This window comes from Agelaius phoeniceus, chromosome 3, assembly GCF_051311805.1.
Source record: "Agelaius phoeniceus isolate bAgePho1 chromosome 3, bAgePho1.hap1, whole genome shotgun sequence".
In the NCBI taxonomy this organism is placed as follows: Eukaryota; Metazoa; Chordata; class Aves; order Passeriformes; family Icteridae; genus Agelaius; species Agelaius phoeniceus.
Window position 1 is genome coordinate 65,348,898 of NC_135267.1, and position 20,517 is coordinate 65,369,414.

Genomic DNA, 20,517 nt, shown 5'->3' on the forward strand with positions numbered 1-20,517 from the left:
GGCTGCAGCTGCTTCCAGACATAAATGTAATTGGGCTCTAGCAAAATACTAGGTTGTAGCACGTGTTAGTTCAAAGGGAGAGTGCAGGGAACATGGCAATATCTCTTCTGAGCCGACAGACAGGAAGCTCTGCCCTGCACTTGCTGTTTGTCCTCCCAGGGCACAGAGGGGTGATGGCTCATCTCTGCCTTGCACTCCTAGCAGCTGCAGACAGGCTCTGACAGGCCCCAGGCAGTGCTTGTACAGCCAGATCCACACTCAGGGAGTGTTTGTCAGTTGAGGCTCAGTCAAATCACAATTCAGCTTTTGTTCTCCCATAAGGCTATATCCAGATCATACTATAGTTTTCTTTTCCTCTGTACCTATGCTCCAGAAGGGGAAGAGCCAACAGTGACATTCTTTATTGCCTTAGCTTTATAACAGCTATGGAAATTTCTTTAATACTCATAAATAAGGTAAAAAAATAAGGTATGATTTTATTTTTAAATGGAGCCCTAGAAAGGCAGCTCACAGCCTCCAGGTGGCAAGCCTCAGAAACATCCACCGTGTCATGCAAACAGTTCCCTCTCGTCTTTGCTTTCTCCTGCCATAATGCAAATCCCTTAGAAGATGGAAAGGTGTAATCAAAGCAGTTGGTGGGGAAGTCAGGAAGGAAAGTGTTAAATGCTGAGGGTAAACATCTCCTGATTTGTTACCTAGTCAGCAGGGCAGAGAAGATCTCACAGATAAACCCAGCCTCGAAGCTTCTCCCCAGCTCAACTGGTTATTGCTCAGCGGCAGCTCTTACTCATCTGAATCTAGGTGGAGCTCCTTCCCTCCCTCCATACCTCCCTCCCTCTCTGCTGTGTCTGTCCTGGCTGAAAAGCTTTTCCCCAATATCTGCACAGGCGTTCTCAGGTGCCGGCAGCGCCTTTCCAGGAGCTCAGCAGAGGCAGCCATCGCTCCCAGCCTGAGGCAGAGAGGCCTTGTCCTGCCAGCAGCTGCCCCCAGCCATGGTGAAGTACGGCCTGGACTACACGCGCTGCAGATGGATCCTGCCCCTGCTCCTGGGCATCGGGGTCATCTTCGGCATCATCGCGCTGGCGGGCTGGGGCTGGCTGGAGTCGCAGACCTTGCCCTACGTGCTGCAAGCGTCGCTCTGGCAGATCTGCAGGAGGGGTGACCAGGGTGGGCAATGGAACTGCGAGTCCCTCATGGGCTACGGTAAGCGCCGACAGGGGTGGCGGGAGCAGGCTCTGAAGCAGAGGGTCACATCCCCGAGGTCACCTTCCCGCAGGTCTCCTAAATGTATCACCCAATTTATATATGAAGCCACGGGCAATAGGGACTGTCACTGAGTACACCGAGGCTTTCGACTAAGCGGGTGAAGAAATAAAATGCCCTCACACCCCTGTGCAGAAAAGAACCTAGAGGATTACCTAATACATAAAAACCCACACATGGTATGGTACCTGTGCAAAAGATAATACAGGAATACAGGATTTTTTTTGTCTCTCAGAAGAACCTGGTAACCTCTTCTCACTAATCACTGCTTCTCAAAACTTAACGGCTACTGGTGATCAAACATCCAAACAACAAGTTGTGTGGGGAAGACTGGCATTAGTGTGACAAGCAGGTTTGAGTGCCAGAAACAGGGAGGTAAAAATGTAAGATGGCAGTAAGATATTCCCAGGGAGTGTCAGGCTGCAGAATGCTGCTCTGAAACTGCTCCGGTAGGTGGGTTGTGTGAAAGAGACTCCTTGTGATTATGAAAGAAAGTTTTAAAAGATGAAAGGATTTCTTGTTCGTACTAAGTTTTGGTGAAGCATGCTATTAAACATGTTGACCTGGGTGCAATCTTCAGCTTGAATAGATGTAAACCACAAGTGTGGGAGAATAGCCCAAGAGAAGGGTCATTCTCTATGTGCTCTGTTTCCTTTTTATATTTCCTTTTTTTCTTTCTGTACATTTTCTATTGGCCATGGTTTGAAACAAGTAATAGTGAATGAAAGGCTGTTAGCTTGAACTGGAATGGAAGTTGAAGAGTTCTTAAAATTTATGCTATTCAAATTACAAGGAAGAACCTTTTCTCTAGGGCTCAGAATTTCAGCCCTTCTTGTTAAAAATAAGAGTAAAAGCACTTGCTTAAGCAATCTCAGGGATCATTTATTACAGCACTTCAAAATTGTTCCTGAAGGTTTATTGTATGTCATGAAACTCTACCTTCTATGCACAAAATTCAGCTGTAATGAGTTAATTGCAGCAGGCCTCTGTGAGTGTAGGGCTCCAGGCATGACCAGCTCCACTGAGCATCACCATCCAGCACTGCTCTCAGGGCTCCAGCATCAGCTCTGTGGCTGGGTGTAAATCAAGCCAGCAAATGGTCCTCTGCCACATGGCATGTGAGAGGAGAAAGAACATGATGCTTAGTAGAGGGCTTCTCAGTCCTGAGTTTCCTCCTAGTTTCCTGAAAAGCAAGCCCTCCTCTTGATCTCCAAGTTAGGCCCTGGAGAATGCTATGAATGCCAGCTTTAACTGGACAGGAAACACCGAGATGTTTCATCTTGCTTGTCTTGATAACACAAGAGAAATTTTTCCTTACTTCTGGGACCTAGATTTGGTATTTGGCATTTCATTTCCTTATCCTGCTTCACTCTGATAGCTTTAAATTCTGCAGCTGCATGCACAGTTTCCCTGGAAACTGGACAGCATCTACAGACAAATCAGGGAGGTCATCCTCTGTGAGGACTGTCCTGCAATGTCTGGGGTTACCATGAATCACATCCACAATAAGTCCAGCACTTTTTACACTAACATTGTGGACTTGGTACACACATGCAGGACACAATCCAGTAGGTACATTGGAGAGTCCATTGACTATTCTGAAAGCATTAGAAATGCTGTTTGTGAGCTGCATGACTGCATTATGCCCTCAATAGGCATGCATCTATCACTTGAACCGTTCAAGGTGATTAAATACCCAGGAAGCCTAAGCAAATCCTCAAAGTCCTCCTGGACAAAATTTCCTGGATATGTCTGGCACAATGGAGTCACCTAGCCAGTGGGAGAATATGTGAAGGCTGTATGTAAACAAGGTATGCAAAGGCCAGGTAAGAGAGGGTTATGCTGCCAGGCTTCTGCCTTTGCCAGATTATGCCATTAAAATGCAGACCTTGCCCTTCAGGAGGTGAGTTATCCCTGACCAAGAAGTAGACCTGACTGTTAAGGCTGCAAAATCATGTCACTGTCCTGATCTCTTCCAGGCCTTTCCCTTAGACCCCTTCTTGACAGAGGTGGGGTGTGCTCAGATCCAATCCTGTTCTACATTTTTCCATGCTCAGTGATGCAGGGTTGGGATGTTTCTTTTGTGACTCCCACCTTTTCTCATGCAGGGCAGAGGTGGCTGATGCTGGTCTTGGATTCCACCCAAAAGGCCAGGCCATGAGAATATCTCATTTGTGAGCATCCAGGTCTTCTTGTGTTGAGCCTGATTGTACCTGCCTTAGTGATGAAATAGAGGCTTTTAGTAATTCTGGGATTAAATTTATCTACTGTGCTCCAGAAAGGTCATGGAAAACAAGCATTCAGCATCATGTTCTGTGGGATGTTTAACTTTGTGCCAAGCTAAACACAGTGCTGGTTAAACAAAGTGTAATTACACGCCTTCCTGAGCACAGAGACAAAGATGTGATGTAAACGTAAAGGACAGAAATGTTTTACAGCACTCCTGAGATGAGATCTCTTTTCCCCCCTCTGTTCCACAGTTTCCATCTTGTTTCTTCTGACCTTTACTCTCAGCTTCCCTGCCTAATCTGCCACTGGCTGGGTAGGTTCTGAAATTTGGCCCTCCTGCAGAGGTGGTTTCACTGATAAACATTATATGTATGTGTACCCCAGCAGCTGCCAGCAAATATTGTCAACATGACTTGGACAGTGTAGTTATCTTAATCCACTACAGTCATCTTCATCCTATCATAATTAGATGTAATTGCAGCATCCTTGCAAGTCGTTAATTATAATGTGCAAATTCAAATCAAATTCTGCATGTGCAATGTTTATAATTCCCCTTGAATCTCGGTTGTTTGGCTCAAGATGTGTTTATACAGTTGAAAGGCAAAAACCCAATGTCACTGAGGTTGATTATATTGGAAGGGAAGAAGGTTGACTATTTCATTGGCTGCATCAGTGCAATTCAGAGGTTTTGATTTACTTTTTTTTTCTTTTTTCTTGAAAAGGCAGTGGAGTAACTCCACTGGTACACTTACCTTTTGTGAAATAATCTGCTAACCCGTGCTCTTTTGCAAAGTTTGTGAGCTCTGTGGAAAGTGAGAACATGAAGAGTTTATACACTCTGTTATCTTCTCCAAGACTTCAGATCATCTGCTTTAAACATATGACACTCATGTAGACTTTATCAAAGACTGTTGCTTTTCAAGCACATTTAGTTCAAATAAATAGAACTTTCTAGGAGAAAATATCCAGTGCATTAGACACTCACTCAAAATGCAGGAAATTTAGGATGAGGGACTGAGAAATTCATTGCTCTAGCGCTTCATTGTTATTGTACTTGGAAAAACAAAGGGCTCAATCTGATGACATGCTTGAACACATACAAAGAGAGATTAAGACTTTTTAGATAGATAATGAGCAATATGGAATGTACCTCTGTGGACATGGATGAGCTTACAAAGAAAATGCACAGGTTAAATCCCATCATGATGCTGGCACAGCACTCCTTTGTTTTTCTTGTTCTTTGGCTGTATTACCTGTCTTGAACAAGGTGTGTCTTGCAGACCTGAGACATTTCTTCAGTATGTAATTTATTCCACTGCAGGCTTTGAAGATGTTTAAACATGTGTAGGTAAATACATAATAAATAATGTGGGGAGAAATAACTGATTTTATTCATCTGAATGTAATGCACAAAGGGTGAAAAACTTGTGACTACACTTGTCCCTTCTTATCTTCCATCCAGCCTTGCAGTTTTTCCATTTGCAGATGCTGGCATCAGAACAACTGAAATTTTAAAGTGTATGTTGATGAGGTCATCTTATTTGCATAGTGCAAACAGAGATCTTGGGGAAAAAATCAGGAAAAGGCATTTCCATATGGCAAGTGAAATCCACATCTTCAGTTATTTTCACATTGTAATATTCTATTATAGATTTCTCCTAGGATGCATGGAGGGGTTTGTAGCTGTGGAGATTAGTGGAGGGATGAATGCTTTTGCCATCTAGAAGGGACCCCTTTGTGCAGCTTCTTGTCTTCCAGGCAAATAATGGGCAACTAGATATCCAGTTTTATTTTGGTCTATGAGTATGAATGCAATATTACAAGATAAGAAGGCTAGTATAGTATGATTATAATGAACAAAATCTACTTCAAATATGACAGCAGATAAGTATGGCTACAGGATAGGTGAAAGAAGGAAGTGTTGCAAAAGTAATATCCTTTTGAGAAAAGAAATATTCTGCATCCCCATTGATGAGTAGATTTTTTCCCCCCACTTTTCTTGTACCAAGCTTTGTTTCCACGGAATCTTTCGCTACAGTGAAACACCATTTATTATCCTGGAGGAAGAACACAATGGAAATCACTTACTAAAAATATGCAAGTAGTGATACAACAGCAAGGTTACATGGTGTAGCTGGGATCAGTTTCCAAAGCCTCTCTCTTGGTACTACACCTAGCAGTGCCTTTGCACTGCTGGCCACACAGCTCTCCCTCTGGAAAATGACCTTCTCCATCAGAGCAGTGGCTCATTACACCCGGGGCACAGGACAGACCAGGCACCAAGTTTTGCCACTGCCACACTACCTGCATAAAACTTTTTCCTTCGCCCACATTCCCATCACATCTGACAGCCAGCACCTAATCCCAGCATGGGGAAATTCTTACTTGCCCCAAGATAAAGCAAGCAGCCTAAGCAGAGTGACATGGGGATATTTTCAGAGAGACAAGATGGGATATAGCAGATGGAGGACATACAAGATGTCCCAGTGTCTCTCTGGCATCTGAGGGTGTCTGTACATCAAAACAGAAATGAAGTAAACAAGTAGTTGTGCTTTTGAAGTAGGGACCAGCTCAAGTCACCAGGCCTTTATTGCAGATTTTTCCTGAAGTCAAGGTTCTGCACTTAACAGCTTTCAGAATCTGGTAACATCCATGTAGTTTTGCAAAAGTGTCTTTGCAGCTGGGAAAGAGGCTGGGGAGGTTTCTGAGCAGATCAAGAAGCCTGTGGGAGAACCCAGGATGGAGCCCAGCTCTGCTCTGTACATGGCCTGGATTAAAGAGCAAACCTTGACTCCTTTGGTGCAGAGTGAAATAAAAACAAAAGGCTGCTGCTGTTCCTGCTGTATTGTAGCATAAAATAGTTATATTTATATAAAGTGGTTGTCTGTAGTTTTAATTACAGTGTGTAGAGAAGCATATGATTTCCTAAGACATCATTTTCCCTAAAGTATAATGTTCCCTGGTATTAAGCAGTGAGAAATGAGATTACAAGATTAGTTACTGAATAATGTAGAATACTCAATAATTATTCAAAGCTTAGAATAAGAAAAAAAAATACAGTTTTAAACATATAGCAAAAATACAGTTTTAACATAGAATGAAAAAATCACAACAGTGTTTGTAAGGAATAATGCAAGAAGGAAAGAAAACATTTGATTTTTCCCCAGCTTGTAGAAGACACTCCATTGTTTCTGAACAGGTATAAGAGAAGGGAATCAAGGCCAGAGCATTTAATTACCATGAAAATTTTTATTCCTTATCTGCAATTTCTTGTCTGCTTTCCCTTGTAGTTTTAGAGTTTGTACTTTTATAATTTCTGTGGCAGACTGATTTAATCAGATTTGTTTCTAAATAATAGTAATACTCTTGAGTAATTAACACTCCAGAGAGCAATTGCACGTGTAATCCCACTGTTTATTATCCAGCCTTCCCTTAATAATTACGGTCAGATTATGTGGAAAAATAGCAGTCGTGTGGAACATTCTCATCTACCCATCAGGAGATATGAACTGCTGGTGCTGAGGATTTTGAGGAGATCCTCAACACTTTGCATTTTCAGACCCTGAAGATTCCAGGCACTTATATAGGAGGCATCTCTGCTGACAGCATGTGGAAACTTGTGGCCAAACTCTCAATCCTCTTCACCTCATCTGTTCCTCTAGTTTATTGAGGTAGTCTAATACAGCATTTCCATAACAACATCTCCATAGTCTGAGCAGTGATAAGGGCTGCAAGATGCATTTCATATTCCAGTGTAGGTTTAAACATATTACTTAAGTGAGAAGGTGTTAAACAGCAAAAGAAACAAAACTCTCAGAACATTCTTTCACATTTCTGTATCACTTTTTACTGGCAGCTTGTGCTGTTCTGAGATGCTTCAAACACACTTACTCAGTGAGCACTGTGATGCCATGTTTCTTCTTCATCAAGTACCATTACAAAATAACTCATTGCTCAAAAATTCCCAGGAACTCAAAGTAGCTGGTGGAGTGCTGATACTAGCCTGTGTTCCAGAGGTATCTGCTTCCTTCTGCTAGTACTAAATAACACTTCACTTCAGTCCTGCTGAATTACTAATCTGAAACTGAGTACATCTAATGTCACCTACTGTGCTGACATATGCATGCTGTGCCCAAATCAGGCCCCAGAAAAATAGGAAGTCTCTGTGCAGTTAACTTAACAGCCTCATCAGCAGAAAGCAGAAAGGGACAAAGATTTTCAGGGTGCATTGTAAAAGCCGTTTCATTAGCAAGAAGAGTAAATAAATTCAATATATTTTTATGAGTACAAAGCATGACTTCTGCTTATATTCTGAGGGTTTTATTTTGCAAACAGTAAAATTTTGCTTCTATCAGAAAATCAGATCCAGGTTCACAGCTGCTGTCTGTTAGTGGGGAATTCCCTAGTGCAAAAGGTGATTTTCATTAAGGTTTCAGAACAAAGTTTGCTCACTCTGCATGAAAACTGCAGATCAAGAGTGACAACAATTCTTGGTGCACATGGAAATAAGATGTAAATTCAGTGTTCATTAGTCCCAAATGACTTTGGGAATATAAAACTTAAAAAGAACTTTTTTTAAAAAGGTTCCACTCTACTGTTTTGATTAAAAGTCCTAGTTCGTAGCCTGTATTATCATGGAAATCGATGCTGTTTAATTCACATTAAATATTTCAACCCACTCAGAGGTAATTAGGGAGCAGGTACATCTTGCTATTCTCATTAACTGAGCTTATGTAAATTAACCGATTAATCAATACCTTACTTATTTTATTTACCTGACCCTCCCAAACCCCATGTACACATCCAAGTATAAGTAATCCTGCTTTAAAATAAATAGGAAAAAAAATAGGAGGAAAAAATGTTATAGCAATGAAGTGTATGGGGCTGAGCTTTAATCCTGAGATTTTCCCAGTGTGTGCAACTGCTTATGAAGAGAATGTGAGATAGGAGTACTCCCTGACTCTCTTGTGAGCAAACCTTCAATTTTGAGGCACTGTATGTGCATTATATTTAATATCTAACTTACTCCCTTGGTGCTCCCTTTGATGATGGCTCTAGCCCTTCTGCCCCTTCTGCTTTCCCAGCACTAAGCAAGCATCAGGGAGCAGCCCTCATTAATGCAGGATTTGCAGAAGCCAGCTTGTAAGTCAAGCCTGTACACGCCTGAGCTTATGATGAGATGAATTTGAACCACTCCCTCAAGACGTAACTGCTCCTCCCCTCAAATTCAACTCAGAATCGCTTCTAAGTTTAATTGCTTGCCTCAGTAAGAAAGGAGGGTTTCAGATTACATAAAGGTTTTGCCTATGTTTGTTGGTGGGTGAAGTCAGGGGTGAGGAATTAATAGGTTTTTCCTTTAAAGGAGTTAAAGCCCAGCAAGCCACACTGAGCTATCATTTTAGCATACAGCTATGGACAAAACACTGCCTTCTGCTAATGTATACTATGTTTTATTGATAGAAGAACTACTCATAAATGTTCTTTTCCTTAATGTTGTCACCTAAAATCATTCTTATGGGGTAATTGTCCTAGTGTCCTAATCCTTTCTCATTTATATGGGACCTGTTACTAATCCTTGAGAAACTTTGGCCATGACATTATCCTAATGTGAACCTAAATAGGTCATTCTCTGTTTCCATGGTTGTCTCTTAAATAGTGGCAAGATAAAAGCTGGTTCTGGCTTACACAAAAATGACTTTCCTAAGACAATACTCTGTTATTAAATGAGAAATCCATATTCACACCTGATGCATTCTAATAAAGTAATTCTAGGGTGAAAAGAACAGAGTTACCAAAGAGGATGCCATACAGAAAGACTAAAAATATTGTATTCCATTGCAAAAGATATAAATTTCAACCAAAAAAATCCTCCAGTATTGACTACCCATATGAAAGATATACAGAGAATGATGTTCTCTGACTGAAGATCCAGATGCAATGAAGACAGAAACTCGGAAAATAGTACACATGTAATCATATCTTTGATATTATTTTCCTCCTTTTATTCTGTTCATAAATTATCCATGACTAATATGTGATCTTCTTCTCAGTTGTACAAACTTCCTTTGAAATAATTTTCAGTCAATGGCTTTCAGTCTGCACATGCAGTTTATTCAAAAGAAGCTGCTTTTGGTAGTTTCTGATTTATCTTGGCTGTATACAAACACATGCACACTGGTATTTCCATGCCAGCTCACATGATCAGCAAACAATTGCAGAGATTATAGTGTGCATTTGTTTCCAGAAAGAGCACAGAAATTCCCCACAGCTGGCGTGTTACAGAGTCGGTATTTCCAGAAGATAGGATTTTGCACTGTGTCGTGTTGCACAGGTAACACAGGAAATCCAGAGAGAGTCCTGATGAAAGGGTGTGCATGCACACCAGCAGCTTTGGCTGGTAGAGATGTGGGTTAATGGGTTTGATGGACCACCTTAAGAGTCATGCTAAGGGAACATGAGTTCTGCTGCAAACATGTGCACTTTCACATGGAAACTTACTTGAGGAGAACCAGCCAAAGGGAAATGGGTAAAACCTGGCCAAAGTGGTTCCTTTCCAAAGTGAAGCATGTGCTCTGCAGTGCTCACCACACCCTGACAAAGAACGCCAGGTTGAGAAACTCAAGTGAGTTCAGCTTTGTTTCCAAAATAATACTCTTTCCCTTTAATCAGAGAGATGTTAAACAGGTTGAGCTCTGCAAACTCAGCCTAGAAATATCCTCCTTACGTACAACACAGAGATGAATCGCTACCACAGCAGATTTTAGTTCTCCTAAGAGTTGCTTTGCAAGACTGCAGCTGGAACTGCAGGGTCTATGTTTCTTTCCCTCCGTGGCATGAAGGATAACAGAGCAAAATGTCTGTTACATTTTCTTTCACCCCTCCCTGGTTCTTGTGAATTAAAGCTACCCTTCCTCAAATTGCTGCCCAATTCACTGCAGTGTGAAAATGATCAGTCAGCAAGAACCTCTAGATAATTGTTGGTGTCTTTGAGCTGACAATAAATACTTGTTTTTCTTTCCAATGCTAGTTGTGTATTTAGCTTCCAGCAAAGAGGAAAATTTGGAGAAGTATGTTCTTATTGATCATACAAGGAGCGGTACTTCTGAACTCTCTGGGGTTGCTTTCAGAAAATGTCACCCAAGGAGAAACTCAGCAGTTTATGTGGTGTAGGAGTACTAGATCAAGAAAAACATGAGAATGTTATTGTGAGCGTTTTCCAATGTTATTGTGAGTGTTTTCCCATGTTTTGAAACACATACACCAGGAACTTGGGCATTTATATTTGTCATGGAGGAAGTAAAGCTTATATTTTCAAGACACAACACCCCTTTTTTTGAAGCATGGAGCTTTTGGAGCATGAAGATGACAGGCTAAGGAAATACTAGGTTTGGTGGTTCAAAGTTTTGGCTCAACTTACTGCTGAGCAAGAAAGTTTGTTTCTTTTCGTGTGAAGCACCGACAGTATTTACATTTTCATAAACTGTAAAATGTGTGAGGGAGTAAAATCAGGAAGGCAGGAGACTGGAGATATTCTTAGTCCTGGATGTCTAATTAAGTCCATCAGCTTCCCTATGGCTGCAGCCAGATATAGGATAATCAAAATGTGTTTATATGGTGCAATACAAGAGGTAGTCATGCTGCCTCCAAACTGAGTTAGTTTTAATAGCAGAGTAATAAATCCGTTATTATTGAATTTTGTCTCAGCTAATTATGGAGCTCGCAAGATATCATGACCTCTGTCCTGGCATGGAGGGCTCTTTCTGGTCTCTAAATTAGCTCAGGGGTCTTCTCACAAAGCAGGGAGCTGTAGAAGTCAGGCAGTTATTTCCATTTTCCAGTGGTCACATACTACTGTATTCACTTTGGGCAGCCCAGACTCCCACAAATCACTGCTGAGTGACATACAAAGCTCTGTTATCAGAAACACTGTCCTCGCCCGCTTGAGACAGGTGTGAGGACATGGGTTCCTCTTGCCTGTTTGGGATAGCAGTGTCTTGTTTAAGACAAAATTGCTCAGAAAATTGCCAGTTAGAAGGAGTTTTGAAGACTGGCTGGTGTGTAGCTGCCACAAACCCTTTCATAGTGTTCACTGGTGTTCTTTCAGCTGTTGGAGGAACTGAAAAAGGGAGAAATGGGACTGGCACCGAAGCGTTACAAGATGATGCTGGTTGATGCTGGTATTCAAGGACATTTTTGTATAAACAGGTTTATTTTCTCACAAGCACATTTTAACTCTTAAACAACCAAAAGATCATTACCATTTTTGGGGCTGAGAAAATAGATCTCAAAAACTGCTGAATATTTTTACAAACTCAGTTTGATATCCTGTAAGCTGCTGTTCCCTCTGTTTCAATTTTGATTCGGTGACAGGTGGACTGGGCTCTTTCAGGTTTTAACTCACTTTACAGCCAAGAATACACTGAATTGGTGTTGCACCTGTGAGGATTCCTTGGCCTAGAGTTCACATTTTTAAGAACAAGCTTTGCAGATAGAACAATTTATTTCTATTCTAACTCAATATTAATGACAAAAAAACCCCACAACATTGAAAGATTGGAAAATATTTGGGACTAAATTAGCCACTTGCTTGTCAGTGTATTTTGACCAATTTAATTCTTCTAATTCTGACATTTTTAAGAAATTTCAAGTCTTGGTTCTATTTGTAAAGAACTAAACTACTCTAGTACTCCTGGCCGGCACAAGATAAAATAAGCATCTGAAATACAGAAACAGTTGCAATTATTGGTGCACAAAGCATTTGTTACCTTTTACTCTAGAAAGGTAAGATGTTTACACACTATGGTCTTAGAGTACTGATAGCTGCTGCTTTTTGCAAAGGGCAGATGAACTCAGAATACTTTTCTTCAAAAAAACCCTGTAGAGACTTACTCTTCATGCACTCTACTGTCTTGGAGCTGTGTGCTGTTTTTCTTCCAACATTGAAGGGGTTTTTTTCTCTTTTGTAGAACTGGGAGACACAAAATTGGCTGTCAGGTGATTGAGCAATGCTCCAAATGGTGTAAGCATCCTGCAACAAGCATGTCTCTTCTTGCCACATAGCCAGTGCCCAGTGGGCTGGGCATGCGCCCAATCTGCTTCCATACAGTCACAGCATTTGGAACACTGCTTCAGGAAAAACACCTGGCTGAGCCTGGCGGGGGAGGGAGCTTCTGGAATGGGCAAGGTGCCACCCCACATGTCTGCAGCCACCAGGCACAGCTCCCTGAGCCCCCAGCCCAGGTGCTGCTCCCACCCCAGGCTTGGTGCTCTACCGTCAGCTGCTCTTGGCAAGCAGGGCTGAGCTTTGGCAGCAGGGGAGATGGAACCCCCAGGACTCCTGGTGTCTCAGAACTTGCTGGACAGGCAGCTGTGCTCTGAGTCTGCTCCTTTGCCTGGACCACAAGCAATTGTGCACCTAAGAAGTTCTAGATGTTCTTGTAATTTCACCTTTTTACCAGAAGTATCCAGAACTCTTGTATCCAAGAGCAATGAGGTCACCGTTGCTGAGAAACATCTCTTATGGTCAGATTCCCCTTTTTTTGCTGTTTTAAAGGGGTAACAGGGAGACTAGGAATAGGAACAGCTTCAATGGGGTATATTGAGGAGTATAAGAAATTCCTCTCCTTGACTTTTTTTTTTGATACTCTGCCTGAGGTGCTGTCCTCCCTCCTATGCCTCCACACTGCACACTCTACCTCTGAGCCCCCTGTAAACTCCTAGAGAGAAGAGCTTGAGCTAAAACACTGGGCTAGAAAATGAGATGTAAGATCACAATTGCTGTTCCTTTCAATCTTCTCAAGCAGCTGCCTGTTTACTGGGAAAAACAACCCAGTTGAAAAGCCCTACAAGCAGACAGAAACTTTGTGGAATAAGAAAGAGAATGGAGATGAAATAAAACTGAAGATATAGTGCGATAGCTAGAATGGAGTAGGAATCATAAAGCAGGGAGAATGTTGAAAAGCAAACAAAAGGGAAATTGGTTTTGATGGACTGAGGGGTAGAAAAGGATAGCTGGAAAATCCTGATCCATTTTTCTTGCCTAATAGTAGTGGTGGTGTGGGCCCTGGGGAAAGACAGATCAAACACCAAGCTGTCACTCACTGAGGACAGGTCGTTTGCCTTCATGCTTACTTGACTCTGGTCAAGGGAAAGACAAGACACTTTGCATTTTATTACTTCCATGCTTAAAGCAAACAAATTGGTAGGCTACTTACTCAGTTTCAGCGGGAACTTTTACTGAACAGCATGCACTGCATTTAAGTTGAGTTGTAATTATTGTCAGGGTTGTTTGGGCTGTGATAATTTTTTGGCACTGCTGTTGCATATTTTTGGTTAGAAGCCAACACTTGACAAAGACATAGTGGCTTAGATGAGGGGATGAAATCTGTAGATGCCTAGCAGCTTTAACTGCTTACTCAATTTAATACATAATTTAAAATGTGTCAGAGTGGCTTTTCTACATCCAGAAAATTTGATCTCTTTGAGCAGTAGTTGTTCCTCAAGTCTTGAAATATTAAATAAATATTATTTTTCCAGTTGTATTATGCCAATGCAATATGCTTTGCTTTAGCATGTAATAACATAAAAATTTATAATTTGAAAATGAAAGAATTAATATCTGGAATAAGCTTTTTGAATTGAAGTTCTAAATTTGGACGAAAATCAGAGATCCAATTTCCCCACAAAACAGATTCCAAATCCTTAGCTCCATTTAGGACACAGAGCGAAACTAAGGCCGAAAGACAGAAATCACTGAATTTTGACATTTATGGGCTATTTCCATACCTTTAAGTTTGCCAGATCGGTTGTGCTTTTATAAACACTTTGTTTTGAAGGAAGATTTTATTAGTTCCAGGGACAGTTTAATTCTCCTTGCCTGTGCAAAAGGAAGCTGATTTCATGGCATCTGCTGAGGACAGTGTCCAGTTTTACACCTTTAAAGCCATTTCTCTCTTAATACTTAACTGCTAAAACTAAACAGTAAGCTTGCACCCAAGCCCCCATTTCATTCTGCATGAGAAGACCAATTGGAATTTCATGCCTTCTGCACTTAGTGCATGATTTCTTGTGAAACTGAAATGCCCACGTCACAAGAGGAGAGAAAGCTCCCATGCTTTCTTTCTTGGGAGATGATCCTTTTTTCTCAGGTTTTAAAACTAATCCTTACTTACTAACCAGAAAAAAACAAGCCTTTGTTTTTGTTTTTGTTCCTTTCTAATGTATCTTCCTTCTGATTTCAGCCTGGGGAAGAGCTGCTGCTGCCACATACCTGGTTGGCTTTCTACTTCTAGTCATCTGTTTTGCACTGGCCATCATAGCATTTGCCATCGACACACTTCGGTTCAACTTCATCCGTGGGATCGGAGGCTTGCTGTTCGTGGCTGGTAAGGCAGCACGTGGAGTCAAGTTTAGCTTGTGCAGATATATCCATTCCAGAACTGATATTTTCTTCAGATTAGATACCCAAGTCTCTGCCTGTGTGCAATTGAGCTCTCTATGAAAAATCAAAGTCTCTCATGGCACTGGATTGATTTTCAGATCCTTCAAAACATGGATGGGTTTAGCTACAGGGGTTATGGAGGATGGCAGTGGTGCTGGGTGTTAAACATTTTTTTGTTTTCTCCTGTTTCCTCAGCTGTGTTCTCCATCATGGGCCTGGTCATTTACCCAGTAAAGTTCTCATCTGAAATTGAGATGACAGGAATCAATATGTTCAGCTGGGCCTATGGCTTTGGCTGGACCACCGCCATTATGGAAATATGCTTGGGATTCTTCTTCTGCTGCCTTCCTAACTATGAAGATCAGATCCTGGGTAATGTCAAGCCCACATATTTTTACTCTTCCCCATAAGCACCAGGAAAAATGTGTTCATATTCCAGAGATACCTGACAGACTAGCTACGTTTTTCAGAATATTGTCATCAGATGTTAGTAGAAAAGGCTGGAAACTTTTCTAATGTGTGTAGAAATATGGCACTGGCATCTGCAGTAAAGTTATCTTCTCTATTTTGGACCTTCAGATCTGATGTGGGTTGGTCAGATAAAGCACAAATGTTAAAACCCCTTGGTTTCCCTCATTCATTCCCATGAGTGGAATTTATGCGGATTCCATTGCATTTTAAATACCTTCACAATTGTAATTAAATTCAGATAAACTTATTAAACTGGCAATAAACAAAACAACATGTATCATCTTCCTGAAGGAAACTCAGAAAAATCCCATTTTGTATGTATCATCTTTAACCTGAAGACTTTGCACAATTTTCAAAAAGTCAAATACATTTACCCACTGACTGCCAAATAGTAAATTAGTCAGCCAGCACTTCATAGCTTTGCTTCTATTTTTCATTCATTCACTTAAGCCAGAGATAAGGACAGAGTAAAGAAGGGATTAAAGCTCCCTACCAGAGCCAGCATCCTGACTTTTCCTCATTCATGTGGAATGTATTTATTTCTAAATATTTGCAAGAGTAAGCAAGAAACACCAGTAAAGCCTTAAGAATCCTGGTGTGCCATTGCTGGTGCCAGTACAGAGTGGGCAGAGGCAGAAGGGATTTCAAGCCACCCCTGCAACCTGCAGACCTGGTTTGATAAAGCCCCTGGTGTGGCTTTCTTCTTGGGTGTCTTGACATTTTTTTTTTCTGCTGTATCAAAACCTATGACTTTAAAGTGCTCTGCTATGTTGGCCCAGCTTTTTCATCCAGTGTAGAAAGGTCAGGTATGATGTCCCTGCACCTCAGGAGTTGAGCTGGAGCAGTGTGAGTGTAAGTATCGTACAGTTGCTAAAAGGCTCCTTTTTTGTTCATGTACTGTTCTTAAGTATTTTAAAAATGGAAAGTGTATACTTTCATATGTAACTGTAAAATGCATAAACACCCCTTACCAACTCATACCAAAGCTCTCACAGAGAAAATCACATCATAAAGCATTTTCCAGCATCCTATGCTCCACAGTGCCTCAAGCCTCAATATACTGCAAGGAATGAAGTATACTCAAGACTCTGCTGGTTTCTGCCTTGTTAAACCTAACTTTATAACATTCAATTCATTCTCTTAATTGAAAAAAAAGGATTATATGTTATGTGGAAAAGGAGTCTCATCTAGATCCTTAACTACTGAGGTTTATTAGCTTGTAACACATCTGCAATTTTGTAATTTTGTGTTCTATGAAAAGCCCTGCCAAGTGTTCTTTGTTTCAACAAATTAGAGGTGGAAAATTTTTCAGTTAAACTTTTTTGGTAGCTAAAATTAATAAAGACACAGGGCTTCACCTGGGTTGTTTGGAGTTTTTTGTTTGTTTGTTTTGTTGGTTGGTTGGGTTTTTTTAAGTGGTTAACTCCATTCACTTTTATGGAGTGTCTCCTAGCCTTGATCAGTAAGACTGAGAGATGGGTAGAGTATAAACAATGGGAGAATATATGCAACAAGGAATAATTAGGCAAGAACATATAAATACTCTTAAAAAATATTTCCTAGCTGGAAGAAAATCAAAGTGAAATACAATTGAGAACACAATTAGTATAAAATCACTTGTAATTCTTTGTGTAATATTATCCATTCAAGAGAAAAAACTTATAATAAATATTTTCATTATGCTTATTACACCTAATAAAATACAGTATCTATGTATTATTTCAAAAATAAGTCTTAACTTTTGTTCTCTACTGAGAGTAGGGAACTGTGGAAGCCCCCAAAGCCTCCTCTTCTCAGGCACCACCTGGGAGTACCTGAGTATGCTGGCTGAAATTTGACATCCAGCATCACAACTACAGCTTGTGTTATTCTTCAGTCCTATGCTGGCTGTCTCCCAAGGCCTTGTTCAGAAGCACATGAGAATAGTGGACACTTATGGACTGCTCTGTTTGCTTAGGGGCTTATGGAGCTGCGTGCCTGCACATGATTCTGTGCCTTGATGTGCTACAGACGGTAACGCACTCGTGTTCACCGAGTAGGAAAGCAGCACGGTCCTGCTCAGGGCTTTTGCTCCACCAGATGTGGCAATCACCTGAGGAAGCTACAGGGAGCTTAAGCAACCACTGTTTGTGTTTACAGTTTCTTTTGCACTAGCTGGACACTGATGCCTGAAGGAGGGGAAAGGTGCACAAAACAAGGTTTAGGAGTGTGACTCCAACCTTGATGAGACAGCAGAGCATAATTAAAAAGCAAAGAAAATCGCCGTTGATCATCCCCCTTCCTCTCTCCTCTCCCTTGCTGATCTTGGCAGTTTCATCATCTCCTCTCTTCCTTTTTCCTCCTCCTCCTCCTCCCTAAAGGTGTCTGAGCAGTGACAGGGCTGGTGACTCTGCAGGACACAGCCTCAGTCCCTGTTTCCCACTGCCACTTTGCATTCCTGGGAGAGAGGAGGAATGAAGCAACTTGGCAACCCCAGCACAGCATCAGGGACTGTAGCCTGGTTCCCTGCCCCAGGCCCTCACTGGAAAGGCTTTACCTTAAAGAACAAGGTGCATGGGTGGGTGGGTATCCAACAAGCAGAAGTATCACAGGTATTAGTAGTCAAATAAAATCCTGCCTTTAGGGTAGTTTGCTTGCAGTCATGCCAGGCCAGTTCAACACAGATTCCTAGAAAAACACATCTTAAACCCTGCAGCAGAAAAACAGTGAGAAAGATAAAACTGTTTTACAGATGCCAGTGTTGTTTCCTGTGCCTTCTGCAACAAGGGTGCATGGCAAAAACAGCACACAAAATATAATTGGTTCTGACAGAAATGGAAGCTGAATCCAGGAGCCAACAATGTCCCTCAGCTTAGATTATTAACTAACTATCAACTGCTAGATTTTGAACTAAATTGTAAAATTACTCTACAATTTAAGGTCAAGTACAGTGTTAACTAAGCAAATTGTTAGATTGATTTGAGCTAATTCACAATCAGAAAGCTTGGATTTTCAAGAAAAGGAGAAGTTAGAGAAGACAACACCTCAGTTCTTCACCTCTGTTAGCCAGGTTTCTTGATTCAAGTCTTGTCTGCAAGAGAAAAGGACACTGAAACACTAAGAGCAGCACAATAAAGGACTTAAAGTTTCATTGTGCCCAATGGCAATGCTAAAGAAAGAGCAGGGAAGTACAGATGTCTGAAGCTTATGGGAACATTAGGTCTGCTACAACAACAGAAATAAAGATGACTGCCAAAGGCATTGCTTCTATTCTTGTCAAATTAAGAATTAGGGAAACATCCTCCAACAAACAAGGTTTATCTAATTCAACTTCACCACTGAAAAGCAATGAAGAAATTGTGTTGAAAACAAGAGGAATGTCAAGCAGCCCTACAGGTACAAACTGAAACAAAAAAAAATAATGAGAACTTCCTGCTGGTAAGTTAATATCTTCAATTTAATTTCTGGTGTTTCTGCCAGCGCTTGAACATCTAAGTCTTTTCAATTTTCTCTGCAAATATGTCCATATTTCACTTTACATTTCTCAGGCACCTGACACTTGGTCTTAAAATACATCCTGCTTAATCAATAATTCAAATGCAATCTAGTTTGCAATTGTATTTGTTGTGCATATTTTGTTGTATGAACTACTGACAAGACCAAAGTTTTGACCCCACTGACATCCCTTGCAAAACATTAATTTTTCTTGAGTGTGACATTTCATTGTTGAAGTGCAAGTCCTTTATTTTATGTGTTCAGAACCAATAATATCTCTAATGCATGCTCCATTCAGCAGCTCCGTTTACTTCTGGAATAGGACCCTGGTACATATAAGATAAGAAAGAAGAGTTACAGCTGACATATCATTTCCAAAATAAAGGACAATTCAATGTGTGTAAGATTAGCAGAATTTGGGTCATAATTAAATTGTGTTTTGTTAGATGCACAACATGGTCACATGAAAAAGATTAATTTTTCCTTTTGACACATCTCAGTTGTGTGACAGTTATTACTTGTAATTCAATCTCTTGGAACACTTCCTCACACATTTCTATATCCAGTGGATTTCTCTGTGTTCTGAAGATAAACAGATTTAAGAAGAGAATGAAACAATCAAGCTTGTGAAGAGGGAAAAAGGGATTGGCCCATTTGCACGCTCTGTCAGAAAGTGGGATTCAAACCATCTTGTTAGAAGGATAGTGATCTGAACAAAGAGTTCCTTCTGAATCATATTGGAAATTCCAACCTGAGATTTAAAAGACTGAAAATAATGGGGAGAGATGAAACCAGTTGGGTCTTCCTTTATCTTTTTCCACATTGTCAAAATACTGCTTTTGCCAGAAATTTCATTTTCAAGAAAAAATCTGTTGCTTTTGTGCAGCTCCATAGGAATGTCTGGGCCTCAGTTTTATCTGTAAAATTCTTCAGTGCTAAGTGCCAAAATGCAAACAAGCACCTGCATAACCTTAAGGCTGCAAATTATTCTGATGGGGCCATCAGAGCCGTTTTCATAGATAGTTCCTTAAATGACTTGACATATTAGGGCTCATATGCCCATCTGCACACAGTGGTTAGTTAGATTTCCTACATACAAAGTGATGCACTAATTTTTTTCTTTATTTTGTTTTTCATTTTTCAAGATCAAAGTGAAAGTGTGGATGGATCATAGGATTTTGCATGTGACTGCTGGGAGTGAGGAAAATTTACAGGAGCAACTTTCAAAATTTCAAACTTGCAAAGTTTTCCTGTGTAACATGAATGTGGTGAGATTAGATCAAACTGTCCTCTCTTGGGTAGCTTTTATGAGACATCCTTTTACTTGTGCCCTAGTTTGCCCAAGCCATCTGTTTTTTTGTAAAAACAGTTTTGTGAAAACCTACTCTAGTATCATAATGAAAGGGAATTATATTAGGTATCCATGGAGAATCCATCATAAAGCACTTTAAATTGCCCTTGATTGTTCAAATGCAGATCAGAGAGGCAGATGTTGTCTGTAGGATTTTTCCACAGATAGTGTAAGCCCAGAAGATTTAATTATTGGCTGTAGACCTGGCTTACATGCCCAGCTCCCCATTTCTTACAAAGTAACTGGTGCCCTAGAACCTTGCCCTCAGGAAAACATCAAACAGGTAAAA

General features: G+C 40.8%; 1 protein-coding gene across 1 annotated transcript; it reads left to right on the forward strand.

Annotated features, from left to right (window-relative positions):
- The first annotated feature begins 903 nt into the window (after nucleotides 1-903).
- Nucleotides 904-16,765, forward strand: LOC129118898 (p53 apoptosis effector related to PMP-22-like). The gene is made up of 3 exons (XM_054630513.2): nucleotides 904-1,203; nucleotides 14,733-14,876; nucleotides 15,128-16,765. The coding sequence occupies exons 1-3, from the start codon at nucleotides 993-995 to the stop codon at nucleotides 15,340-15,342; spliced, it is 570 nt and encodes a 189-aa protein (XP_054486488.1). The 5' UTR covers nucleotides 904-992; the 3' UTR covers nucleotides 15,343-16,765.
- Nucleotides 16,766-20,517: the final 3,752 nt, after the last annotated feature.